This window comes from Eucyclogobius newberryi, unplaced genomic scaffold (genome assembly GCF_026437365.1).
Source record: "Eucyclogobius newberryi isolate DKJ021-1_F unplaced genomic scaffold, fEucNew1.0.hap1 SCAF_6, whole genome shotgun sequence".
Taxonomy (NCBI): domain Eukaryota; kingdom Metazoa; phylum Chordata; class Actinopteri; order Gobiiformes; family Gobiidae; genus Eucyclogobius; species Eucyclogobius newberryi.
In genome coordinates this window covers 24,666,336-24,680,276 of record NW_027316278.1, presented here as the reverse complement: position 1 = coordinate 24,680,276, position 13,941 = coordinate 24,666,336, and the positions used below count along the sequence as shown (strand labels likewise).

At 37.7% G+C, this 13,941-nt stretch overlaps 1 protein-coding gene across 1 annotated transcript; it reads left to right on the top strand.

The window, feature by feature from the left end:
* Window positions 1-783: 783 nt before the first annotated feature.
* On the top strand, window positions 784-12,178 carry castor1 (cytosolic arginine sensor for mTORC1 subunit 1). Its single transcript, XM_072432824.1, has 9 exons — window positions 784-1,059; window positions 6,215-6,285; window positions 7,802-8,000; window positions 8,768-8,898; window positions 9,459-9,582; window positions 9,697-9,807; window positions 9,951-10,033; window positions 10,230-10,324; window positions 11,406-12,178. The coding sequence occupies exons 1-9, from the start codon at window positions 947-949 to the stop codon at window positions 11,475-11,477; spliced, it is 999 nt and encodes a 332-aa protein (XP_072288925.1). The 5' UTR covers window positions 784-946; the 3' UTR covers window positions 11,478-12,178.
* The last annotated feature ends 1,763 nt before the right edge of the window (window positions 12,179-13,941 follow it).

Below are 13,941 nucleotides of genomic sequence, written 5' to 3'. Positions count from 1 at the left end.
GGTTAGGGTCAGGGTTAGGGTTAGGGTTAGCCATGAGGCTATATGGCCGTGCCGCGGCTCTGCAGCCACGGCCACATTATAAATGTAAAATTGTTGTTTACATATGCAATATTTTCCAAATAAAAATATAACTGTAAAAAAAATGTAACTTTTCTGACTGAAAATTCACAATCACAATCCACCACCATGGAAGTTGTAAACAAGCTGTAAGTGTAAAATAATAACGATAAAGCGCATTTTACAAACAAAATGCATTTCTGCACATGGTGAAATGAATCAACTAGTCTACAAGGTAATTGCACCATAAACTAGAATAATCATACAGGCTAGCAGTTGCCCCTTATTAGAACTATGTTATATGTCCTTTTTTCCTTTAATGATTAAACTATTGAACTCTAGTGCGCTTTTAAAGATCACCCTTTGTATTCTTTGTATTCTTTTATCCAGCCTGATTGAGAACTGTCATGGCGTGTGTTTTTGCCATGTGGCTGTAACCAATTGTCCTTCAATTTATACAGTCTTCTGATTCTAAAATATCAGAACAGAATTTGTTTTAAAAAGCAAAAGGAAAAACCTCATAGATACAAATAGCCTTTATAAAGAGCAAGAAAAGCAAATCAATAAACTACAACAACAACAAACACAAAATAAAAGCACATTCGCCATCAAAGGCCTTTATTGTGAAGCGCTCTTACCGGATCTGGTCCTGAGCGCATCTTCCACGTGCAAAGACGTGTGGCTTTAAGAGGCGTGTCTGGGCCCTGCCTTCTTATTTAAATGTACAGTAGACGAGCGGGGCGTCGGGTGTTTTTCCTTCTGTGAACGCAGTAAAGCCACTCTGACGGAATGGTCCCGCACAGATAGGACTACTTTGGCCAATGTTTACAGTTTGAATGGTTATCGCGCCGCAGGATCACGCAGAAGACCACGCGCCGCCGCTGCAAATATGGACTTGCACATTTTGGACCACAGACTACGGGTCACCAGCATATCCAAGAATGGGCTGGTGAACTTCACGCATCCCTTGATCAAACTCATATTTCTGCGGAACAGGACACGGTAAGATTATTTATAGTCGTTAGTGTTTGAGTCACGTAGGCTCGAAGGAAAAGCTACGTGCACTCAACTCATACAGCGGATCTGTGGTTGTTTGTCTGCACATGCCCACCACAATGACTCCTCCATTGCTGAAACTGCACTGAGCATTGAACTGAATTGTAACAGGTACTTGAAATCTGCTGCTAAAGTCTTTTCCTCCCCCTGATTATGCCTCGAGCAAACACAGTGGGCAGGAATCTTGGGTTCCTAATGCCTCGTTTTCAAGTAAACATCCTTTCTGCTGGCTCAAGCTGGCATGGGCTGTTTCTCTTAATCCCTCATATGTTGTCTTTGTTACGTAATTGTTCATTTCACTTGTTACTTTTACATGACCTAATGTGTATGAGTAGTATTATTCCATTTTACTCCCACCCCTGGGCTGAAACAACTTGATAACATCACAAGCATTGTAAAAAAAATAAAAAATAGGAGTGTTATTAATTTGTTTTTCTTTTTTTGTTTTTTTCAATCTGTTAATATAGTTGTTTTATGAAATTGTATACTGCATAGATGACAAGAAGACAGGCTGAACATCTGCTTAGCCTTTGCCTCTTTTGCAGGATAAGTGGATGGAGTTGGTTTATTCCAAAGATCAGCAGCTGTTGTATGCAAATGGAGGCACACTGTATCATACATTCTAAACTGTAACTGTAAAGTGCTACTCAAGAATAAAGGAAACATTTGGCACATTGAAATGAAACGACACAAGTTTATATCGTTTTATGAAAAATAATATTTCATATAGAGTTCATAGGGTATTGGGGTTTATGTAAGTCTTTTTTCATACAGATTTAACATGATTTAGTTATGAGAGTGAAACATGTTTTGAGAAAGTCAACACATTTTGAACAAGTTACTGTTCAGAAGTAGATGGAGTCTTTGTGGATTGGTCTAATTTGACAATTTACTATTTTATTTTCCCATTATTAGAAGACCCTGTGGTGCCGCCCTAGTCTAAAATCTCCTCCATAGTCTTGAAAACTTGATTCTCATTTTATTTCTTGAGGGATATCACAATATCAAATTTAAGTTTTAAGATTATTTTAAGAAAAAAACATCACAATTTTAACGATAATTCATGATTTAGACTGTGACCGTGTCTAACATGCTACTATTCTTCAAGTTTGTGACAGGCTTTACAAAATGCAGTTTTGGGACTATATATTGAACAACAAACTGTTGCTTCTGAAATGGTCACATTTATTCATTTTTGGTTCTTATGACTAAAATGTGACCTGAATATTCAAAATTTTTGATTACCTTAACAATCCTGACTTTTATCAAGCCGTCTTGAACATAACGAGTACTGTTCAAAAAAGACTGCTTGATAAAAGTAATGTAACTTGTACTCCATAAATTGTATAATAAAATATATGTATTATTTGTGCCACTGTATTAACTAGATCTATGGGATGTCTAGAACAGTGTTTCACCTACAATAATCCAGAAAACGGCCTTTGATTTGTTGCTAAAAGAAATGCTTGAACTTCAGAGGCTCCCACATGAGGGAGTCTATTTGAGCTTCCCAAACCTTTCAGGCCCCAAAGTAACCGTGGAAATGACCCGGGACTCCACTGCAATATTAAATGGATTTCTTTAATAATTTCAAGTTTCAAACTATTTAAAATTAGGTTTAATTGTATTTGTTTCAGTAGTGTATTTGTTATCCGACCCAGTTTCAATAAAACTAACTGTTTTCAATCAAAAAAGAGATTAAATACACTGGCCGCTGCTTTGTGAACCACTGGTCTAGGTCACTGGGTCAGAAGTTCAGGGATAAAAGATCTTAGTAAATGCATGCATGATTACTTTAATATTGAGCAGTTAATAATAGTAACAATTTTGTGCTGTAGTTGACTTAATGCGCAACTGCTAAGTAAACTAAATCATATAAATCGCTATGGATCTGACCATATACATGACCTACGGTAACAGTAATTGAAAATGGTTAATCTTGACGTCTATTAGAAGAGAAACTGTTGAGTGGGAAAGGGAAATCTTCAAATTTCAATGAAGACTCTTTTCTTGTATTTCCTTTTCACCTTTTGCAAATATATTTAAAATTACATTAGTTTGAGATTGATTCGATTCCATGATTTTCTGTTAGACTGCTGTTTTGTAATTCAAAATCTGAATTAAGGTTTCAAAATTAAATGCATATTAAATGCCCACAAACATGCACACAAATAAAATCCTAAATAATTTGGCTATGATTAATTTAATTGCAGGGCCATTTAGGCTAATTAAACTGGCTCTCCAAAATCTCCAGCTAACTCTCAGTATGCCCTTTCCTATTTGCTGCTATCCATATCCTGCTGCTTACAATTAAATAATGTGTCTTTAATCTAAATGTTGTTCGACTAAGGCGCCAGCTACCAATTAGTCAACTAAGCAACTGTTTTACCCATTGCCCTATTGTGTTTGCTCCTTGCTTTGTCTGTGCTAAATCAACATTTCAGGAGAATTATGTAACAAGTTCTGACACATAACTTGCCCTCGTTGACCTCATAAGTAAATAACAATGTCATTGGGATTTAACAAGAAGAGATTTATCTGCATTATTTCAGGAATTAATCTAGAGTTTGGTAATGCATGATTCGATTTAACTTCAAATAGTGCATTATTAAAAAGCTCAAAGAATAAGCTTTTAAAATGAGTCAGGCTCTTCTTCCTTACATCACACTGGCCTCTACTTTCTAGCATGGTGTGCATTTGAATTCTGCCCTGCAGTGTGAGTTTTGGCTTTGTTTCCCTTGTTTTTCCATTATTTTTGTAGCAGAGCTTGCTTATTTTCTCTGGTCGAGCTATAGGCTGAGTACAATGGGGAGTGGCTCCAACGAACCACATTCACCGCTCTGAAAACAAACTGCAAAACAACAAGGCTGATTACTTAAGTTGTCCCTCTTGCAGGCCCCTGCTCTTTGAATGCAGTTCAACCCCCATCCTTGAATTTTAAAACGGAATCCAGATCTAGAACAGGCCACATTTCAAATATACTATAAAAAAATCGAGCAAGGTTTGTTTTGCTCTCTTTTTAACTATAAGTGTAATCCAAACATTTGATTTCGTGACATTGATTTGCTTCTCATTAACGAGTCCAAGAGCAGATCCGCAGCGGGGGCCGTTCCACTTGTCTCCTTCAGTGATCTGTCAAGTCTGGTCTTCCCATGTGCAGCAGTTCACCCAGGGTCATCCCCGCTTCCCTTCTCAGATAGAGGGCAAACATTTCAAAGAACAAAAGAACTTAACAATCGTTTTGTTTTGTTTTGTTTGTTCCAATAATGAAGGAGAAGTTGTTTTCGGTACACGCAGTTTGGCCGTCCTCTGGAGAAGGTCCTCTCGACGTCCGTTGAGGTTTAGCACTTGTAAAAACATGGGTTTGTTGTGCTCTTATCGTGTTTCCTCAGCTGTAGCATCACTCTCACCCCCCACCCCCTTCGTATTTTAGTAGACCCTCGCTGCAGTTTAACGTTGTGTTCTGTCTTAATATCTGTTACTTGAATATCTTAAATCAAGAAGAGTATCTTCCAAGTCTGTAAATTGTACTTTGGTGTGAATATTCGAAATGGAATGATTGCTGCTTAAAATAAAACTCCTTCTCCACTCTTCCTTTTCTAGCCTTGTGTCCTGATATCCACAAATGTCCTTTTTGGTCACGCATACATTTAACTTTTCCACTGACCTGTAGTCGAGACTTAAAGCTGCAACACATAAGCCAACTCTCCCCCCTGTTTATTGGACCAAACAAACTCCATTAAATCATTCTCTCATCCCTGTACGTGCCAGAATGCCCACCAGTTTCATGCATTTCATTTTGTAGAATCCAAAATAAAGTGGGAAACCGTTGCAAGTCCAGACCTCTCCTCACAGGATAGGGCTTTGAGTTCAGTGCTTCCAGGAAAACACTTCCCAGGATCAATGGGAGTGAGCAGTGGAAGAACACAATGAGCTGGCTCAGCGTGCACAGCTGGCCGTGCCACAGAAGCCTCGGTCTGTGTCCATGGCTGTCGAGTCAGCCGTTTGCTCTCGGAAGACCGATCTCAAACGATTGGTGTCGAGACTCGACTCTCAAACGTGCAAACAAAATACTTGCAAGCACCGTGAAGCTTTTCAAAAGCTTTATTTTTTAGTAGTTTGTCCTATAACATGATTGTCTTTACTTTAGTGAATACCTTTTTTATTCTGTGGGGGGAAAACTCATTCACTAGCAGAGAGAGAAACATTATTCAAGATTCAATACTCTTAAATGTGGCAATGCAAGTTATTATCAATTCATTTAGAGTCGCCGCTAGATTCACTTTCTCATGGTAGCTTCCATAAAGTTTGAAATGTATTAAGCATAAAGAAAAGCTATTCACACTTTCGTCAATAAGTGTACAACTATTCAGATCTGTTGCTGTACTTTGCCAAATAGGTCTTTGACTAACACTTTATTCAGCCTGTCACAAAGGCTCCATTCATCAGAGCAAACCATTAAAAACCAAAGCAAAGCGCTAACTCAGAGGAAGCTCCAAACAACCTTTCAGACAGAACTGCATCAGGCCATCTAGGAATATAAAGATGTAGTCCAAAACCATAACTTCAAGTCTTGTTTGGTTGCTCTATTATATTCATAGACTTGGAGTTGGTTATTTATCTGCAGTTTATCTATTCTACAGTTTCAAGTTAGTCCGGCCATAATGTCTAAATGCGTGAAAGTCTGTAAATATTTAGCCTGGTACGTGCATGCTCTGAGGATACTTCAAATCTCTTAATGATGTACTCCAACTTGAAATAGCATCGCAATTTAAGTCAAGCCTCAACTTGACTTCAATTGCAATGCTGTGCAAATAATTGAACTGGCTTGAGAATCACCATTTTAATATTCTCAATGACGAGTTTTGGTTCTCTTAATCTACAGATCTACAGCGATCAAATTTGAAAATACTTGTATTATATTATACTCTTTTGCCCTTGTCCACGTTGTTTTAAAAGGCATCTATAAGCAGTGAAGTGTGACCCTGAATCCTGTACATGGATAACAGTTTTGTTTTTTCATTGTCTGTCCCTTTACAAGGTCCTTTAATGCTTATCCTGCTTCCTCATGTATCTCTCTGTATCTCGTCTTTTGTTTCAGATGCAAGTTTTTCAGCCTGACGGAAACCCCAGAGAACTACACAGTCGTCCTTGATGAAGAGGGCTTCAAAGGTAAAATACTGTATGAAACGAGCACAATACAATTCCACACAATGATGTAGGATTTTTTTTTTTTTTTTTTTTTTTTTTTACCGTGGTCATAAAAGTGGTAAAGCAAAAACACTGATACTCTGCTGCTAATCAATACAATACTGGTATCGGAACTCATTTGAACACGAATAATTTACAGAAAGTACTTTTTAAATTTGTAGATTTATTTTTAAATGATCTTTTGATATAAAAATAAATCTAAATTGAGTGACATTTTTGTAACGCCACATTAGCAGGTAATTAATTAAAAGTTGTTCTCCAAAGTCCTCGTCCTCAGGCTTTACTTTCACTCTGAAGTCTATAAAAGGCATCTATGGCCTTTGGGTGCTCCATGTCTTTGGCTCTCGTTCCAGCAGAGACGAGCATTTTTAAAGTGGTAAAATCTGCTGTAGCTGAGCCTCCGGGGAAGCTCTGTGATGAATTCTGCCAACGAGATCTGGGCTTCTTTTGAAAGGCACCAACTTCGCTGCGGGAGGACAAAACCGCGATGAAAGTTGTGCCAAGGACACGTTTTTAATTTATGTATTCAATTATTCTAACTACTTTCCTAATAATAAGGCCATTTTATCCGCTTCAATGACCTCCATGTCTATAATTATACAGCTCCACATTGCAGCATAGACGCTGCTTGAATGTTTATGTAAAGCAAACCTGTAAGACATAACTACTGTTAACTCTAATCTATCATGTTTGTTGTTTGCTGCATCCTGATCACATGTACACAGTAAAGACACATGTATGAAATGATGGCCTCCAAAGCAACAACAGTGGCTAACGACAAACCAACCTTGCTCAAAAAAATATCATATTTTTAATCAATTACAGAGTAGGGAATTATTTACTTTCTCTGTAAAATGATTAGTGAAGTTAAGGGGAAGTTAGTCATTGAATTAATGACAAACATCCGGAAATGGTCCAAGCTATTTACACAATTTAGTTTTGCTGACACATGGGCGTTTCATTGGTGTAATGGCTATGGGCCTCAGCTGACGCAATCAAAGTTGCAATGACCTGCAATCTTAACAGTTTCCTTTTATACAAATAGAAGACAAAACAAATGTACTTTTTTTTTTTTAGACATTTAATTCTTTGTTTTCCATTTATACTTGTATTTAGGGTGGATTATTATGATTTTTCTCACCGTATCTGCCAAGACTGATTGCAGGTGTGTGGGTACAATACAGATAAAGTCAAAATATGTCTAGAAAACAAAGTACTATTGCAGTAGGACAAAGCTTCATTTGTAGTTTGTGCCGTCTGATCTGCTTTTCCCCCCAAAGCAGCTGTTTCACACGACACAAAACATGCACAATAGGTAAATTACTCCAGCTAAAGTGCATCTCCTCCGTGCCTGCCCTTTTAAAGTATACCTTCCCTTAGTTTATATTGGTATATACACAACAATAAGCCACTTCTGGTCATCTCTTCACAATAAAACCATATGGCAACTGCTTGTGGCTGTGGTTTTCTATTACAGAGCTGCAGCCTTCTGAACACCTCCAGGTTGAAGGCTCGATCTGGCTGCCCCTCAACGTGGTCTCCAACGGCAACACTTCCAGCAGCTCTCAAGCTGTGGGAGTCACCAAAATAGCCAAGTCCGTCATCGCACCACTCGCCGAGCAGCACGTCTCCGTCTTCATGCTGTCCACCTATCAGACTGACTTCATCCTGGTGAGGTCTAGTCCGTGTCCCTGGTGAAATGCACACATAATACATTTTTTTAAATGTTTTTATTTCCAATATCTGTTATCCATTCATAGTTTAGCAATCCCATCAGAAATGTGCCTGTAAATGTCTTTTGTGCTTCAAGTATTGCACAGAAAGTGAATGGACTTGGAAAATTAAGCACAGAAGTGTAGAAATATTTCCTTATTGTCATGGTACGCCCAAACCCAACTCTCCTCAGCCCAAACTCAGACATCATCTGTCATGTATACAAAATCAAACTTCTCCCACATCAGATTAAGTCTGTTTAGTGCTCATTGATTCTGCAGAAATCTGTGCTGTGTTTTACATTTTCCTTGCTTTTTCACTCGTAGGCTGTTTTGATATGGACAGAGCAGGCATTTCTCTGATTGGCTAATCTGCCTATCAATCATAACTCTCAAAATGTACGATATTTACGAGATATGACAGGAAAGCTGGGGTTTACATTTAAAACGTGTATATCAATAGCATTTTATCTACATAAATAATGGATATTGCCCATATCTAATTAAAAACCTTGAAAACAATGTTAAAAATCAAGCATCAATAATGCAGAACACCTCTTCTTGTCATTGTCAAATTGGAAACGTGTTGCCAAAAATGATTGGTCCACATATTTGCACATTTGCCTTGTAATAGTATCATGCTAGATGGTTGTGGCCTTGCATGAACGGTCTTATTATACGGCTTGTTTGAACAAAGGATGTGCTTTTCTCTTCTGTTCTGCGAAGGTGAGAGAACAGGAGCTGCCTGTGGTGATCAGTACTCTGGAGGAAGAGTTCGACATCTACAGAGAGGTGGCTGGGGAGTCCATGCCTGTGCAAAGTCAGACTGTTTCCAACGGCCTCCACAAGAATGGCAAAGAAGGTACACTCCAGAAACCCATTGACTTTACTGTGCCTAAGGGTCTATTTTAGAAGTCTTTGGCACCACCTTCAGGTTGATGATTTATTAAAATACAGAAGACATTATTTCAAAATGACCCAATAGTGAACTGTACATACTGCAATCCTCTCTTGCCTGAGCACACAATTTAAATGATTTAAAAACGCACACAGGGATTTGACATTTTGATGACAATGCGACTTTTGTCTTTATAAAGTTCGAAAAGTCACTAATGTACTAGTCTAGTTGGGAAAGTACATGCCACACACTTATAAAACACAGCACTGTCGACCTAACAACTGCCAACCACATCCTGTCTTGTTTTCTCAGATATTATTGAATCCAACACTTGTGTGTCTGTCTTTCATATCTTTAGCTTTGTGTTGATATGCCTGACTACAGTAAATAAACAGAAACTTACCAGAAGGTTTCTTTTTATATTTTACAATTTAATTTAATTTCATGTCGCTGAGTGACAAGCGTCAACACACAGCTGTCATTGGAATAACATGTAGTTAAAGTGTGTATGTATTTGTGTCCAGCCATGCAGCCCACTGTTCATCCTGTGCTGATTCCTCAAAATCAATTCTGCGTCGTGTCTCTGGACCCAGACACACTGCCGTCCATCGCCACAACACTTATAGATGTCCTCTTCTACTCAAGCAGGTGAGCTCAGCTGCTGCTGCAATACTCCATCACAACACAAGATGGCAGCACACACTGGTAACACACAGCAGATTGGTTCATTACTATAACGTTATTAACATTTGTCTTTTCCAGTCCAAAAGATGATGCTCGGTCCAACCAAGACTTGGATTGTGTAAAGTTCTTCTCTTTCTCATTAATTGATGGATATATTTCACTGGTGATGGACACAGAGGCACAGAGACAGTACGTAAACCACTATAAAATCATACACCTTTTATGAGGAACTGCCTCTGATCTTTTTGGAAGTTTAATTAGATTAAAATCAAAGCATTTATACAACCTACTGTAGTAGTATCTTATATTTGTGGCACAAACTTTCTCTGTAGGTTTCCTGCAGATCTTCTTTTCACAAGTTCATCAGGAGAGTTATGGAGGATGGTGCGCATTGGGGGGCAGCCACTTGGATTTGGTAAGGAGGTGCATGACGATGTGCAGATGCCATTTACTTCAATAATTTAATGTTATGCCATAATACAGTTTAAACAAAAGGTGATGTTTCTTTACCAAAGTACCGGTAATCCAACAATGACAACAAATCCACTGTAGTTAAAGGCTGTGCTCTATTGTACATACGGCATCATTAGTTCTATTTTCTTTTATTTCAGATGAATGTGGAATAGTGGCTCAGATTTCACGTCCTCTTGCCGACAGTGACATCTCTGCTTATTATATCAGCACTTTCAGCTTTGACCATGCTCTGGTGAGTCCGATCGACTGGATTTCTCTAACCACAGCCTAAAGATATAATTTTGTTTGATGACATCTTAAAGTTAGTTTTAGGAGGGGTGAACTAGATAAAACACATGATGCTGATTCGTGGAATGGTTTGGAATGTTTGGAATGAAAGGAATGTTCACAAATTCTTAAATTATACATTTAATATTAATATGTGCAGGACCCAAAAGGTTGTGTCACTAACATGAACATCTCATGAACTCATGGACTTTGAAACACCAAAGCAATGGAAAAAGAACTTCTAAAGCATACGACAAAGTTTGAGGAATAAACTCTAAACACTTGGATGGCAACCGCCATAAACAACAACAACAACAACAACAACAACAACAACAACATTCATCCAAGGGCTTAAACCCTGGGATATTATGTTTTTATGATGACACTCTATTACAGTTATAGCTAATTCTTGGGTAAACGAATAGACGCCAACAACAGTGACAAATGATGACCCACCAACTTCCTATATTGTCCTAAAATAGACATTGGTTTAGTTGTAGTTCATACTGATAAATATACATTTTTCCCAAAGTAAATCATAGTTTAGGTCAAACTCACAAACTCGCGGTGGACAAAGCAGAACATGGATGAGTTTCTGTAAATAAATAAATAAAAGTACCAAGAATATGTACTGAACTACTAGGACTATTGTTTGCTAAATGTGTTTAATTGTTTCAGTGAAATTAATCATGACTACACCACGAACATCAGCAAATCAGTAAATTGAAAGCCATAAAATTACTCTATTTTTTTAAAAAAATTATTTACATTTAGATATTTCCTCATTCTCTTGGAAAAATCTTCTCTTGCCTCGTCTTGTGAATATGTTGTCGCGTCCTTAATGAAAACAAATGACTGCATATTCAGCACATCAATCCACATTTAAATAACATTTAAAACAAAATATGAGTGTAATAAAAAATAGGTCTCAGACTAACCAAAACAGTTTAGATAACACTAAAATGAATAGCAAGTAGTCTAATAAAACATGGAGGACCACACAACGGAACACATTTCCTTATACTATTATACCACTTTTTCTTTAGGTCCCTGAGGAGGATATTGTCAGCGTGACCGACATGCTCCAACATAAGCGAAAAGAGGCATCTTCCAGTTGATGTCTTGAAGTTTGGCGTAACCTTAGCAGCATGTCTCTCTGAATATTGGGAGGCTAAACTAATTGTGTGCCTATTAGACCAGCTCTGCATTGCTAGCAGTATTAACCGCTCTGACGTCACCTGGATGTAGACCAGAAGATCTTCCATGTGATGTGTATGTTTGACTGTGGGGTGTCCAGTTGAAGGGGAAATGCATTGAAATTAAGAGTGTCCCCAATGCACAATCTCTCCTAATCAAACATGCACAAAAAGCACAAAAAAGTCCATAAATGACTTGATTTTTCTTTTTTAGGATTTACAAATTGTGCTAATATCTTCCAGTATTATTACTTTTTGAAATTGTTCTGCCATTTGTCTTGAAATATGCTACATTTAGTGTTTTGTTTTTTAATTAAAATAACGGTCTAGATGGTACACATCCACCTTGCCCCTAAAATACTATAACTACTTAAATTGGGTTGGAATTTGTTTGCTTTTATTTTGGAAGGTTGTGGACTTCTCAATGGTAGCATTATCAAAGGTCATAAACACTAGGTCTTAGTACTTTTTTTCATTTGCACAATAACATTTTGAATATGTCAATAGTTTTTTTTTTTTTTTTTTATTGGTATACCTATCATTTTAAATGGTTGAAGACGTTACTGTATTCTGTATTTTGTAATTTTGTGCCGCCGCATTCAATAAAGAATACATGCGTAAAAGGTTTTGTGACATGTGAGTGTTTCATCCCAAGCAAATGGATCATAATACTCACTCACTCTTTGTTTCATTCAAGTTTGTGTTTCTAGAAATCTATTTAAAGCGACTAAAATTGAAAGTTGCCTCATAAAGCGGACACAGATTTTCTAAGAATTCACAAAACTAATCTATTTCTATTAATCATGTTTTCCATCAGTGATGTGTTGGTAAGTTCATCATGCGTGTTCTTGCATCAGTGGGCGGGAGAATGAAGAGTGAGGAATCTGTAAGAAGTATAAATATGATGCGATACGAAGTGTTTAACACATTTATTGTCAGTATGGATTATCAACTGAAAGGACCTCTTGAATTTGCAGGTAAATGGCTGCTCAGCAACAATAGTTTTTCTATTCATGTATTATCTATTCAAATCTTCAACATATTATCTGAAACGATCTTCATCTGGTTTTTGATCAACTTTTGATATTTTGTTAACACTTGTGTTGGAACCTCTCAGGGCTGATCCTGATACTGATCCAGGGAACTCTAGTGTCTTCTGTGCCAGTTTCACCTCTGCCACACTCTCGCCAGTTAAACTTGACCATTGATAGTATACGTCTTTTAAAACAACAAACTGTCTCCGCATTTGAACAGTATGTAAGTACCCACCCTATTTTTTTTTTTTTATCTTTTACTAAATAGAAATACTTTATACTATAGTTTATGCTGAGTTTACTTGTGGTAGAAAGTCAGTGGAAGCAGAATTACTGTCGAGTTTTTTAAATTACTAAAACAAACAAGACAGGACCAGAGAGAAACAAATTGGGTAAAATTGAAAATAACAATTTAGTAAAAGGTGAGTCATCAAAAGAAAAAGAAACTCAAAAACCAACAAAAGCTCATTTTGGACAATTTGCCGATCCCTCCAGAAACAAGCTTTACTCATTAATATAGTTACAAAGAAAATCTAGGTGGAAAAAAAAATCTGATTTCCTGTGCTGAGCTTGTTTCTGCTTGTGATTAGTGGGCTTAAATGGGGTCATTTTTTCAGGCGTTAAAGGCAAAATAGGCCCCTAAGCGCAAGGGGTTGATTAAATAAGGCCAGCTAACAGAGTCTGAAACCCTAACCCCCTACACTTATTATTACTGCCTTATTTTGTTGATTATGTATATTCTTCATTATGTGTTATCTTGTGTTTGTCATTTGTTAATAAATCCGGTCTGATCATTGTGAATTATGTAGATTTGGAGCATTTGTTCCATTCTTTTGGACATAACCCTTGAGGTCTATGTATGATGGAGATACCAGTAATGGGTAAAGGTACCAGTGATATGATGCCAACTCTGAGGGATCTGAGCTTTTTAAGGGCCCAATTAAAAGTTGACAAACGCAGGGGAGTCTGTGTGTCTTTTAAAGTTTTTTTTACCACTCTGAGGTGTATTTCTTCTTCATAGTTTTGTGGTAATTTGGTGAGGAGTTTTTTGTAGCAGAATTGATCTTGTTTGTGTGGCAGTATGGCCTGCGGGCAGACCATGCCACTTCCTATTGGCTAATCATTAGGGCCGTTGGCCAATAAAATGTTGTTCCGTTTTGTCATTCATCCTCTGACCTACGCACTTCCTGGGTCTGGGTGTTGCTCCACGTTCCTCCGCTCTCCAGGTAGTAGTTGTCCCTTATGCTAATGCAATTCGATCGTGTAGTTTTACTCATAAAATGGTTTCTGTGGTTCAGGGGCGTGGCCTGTCACCTGGCGCCGCTTTGTTAACGCTCCGATGTGATCTCTGC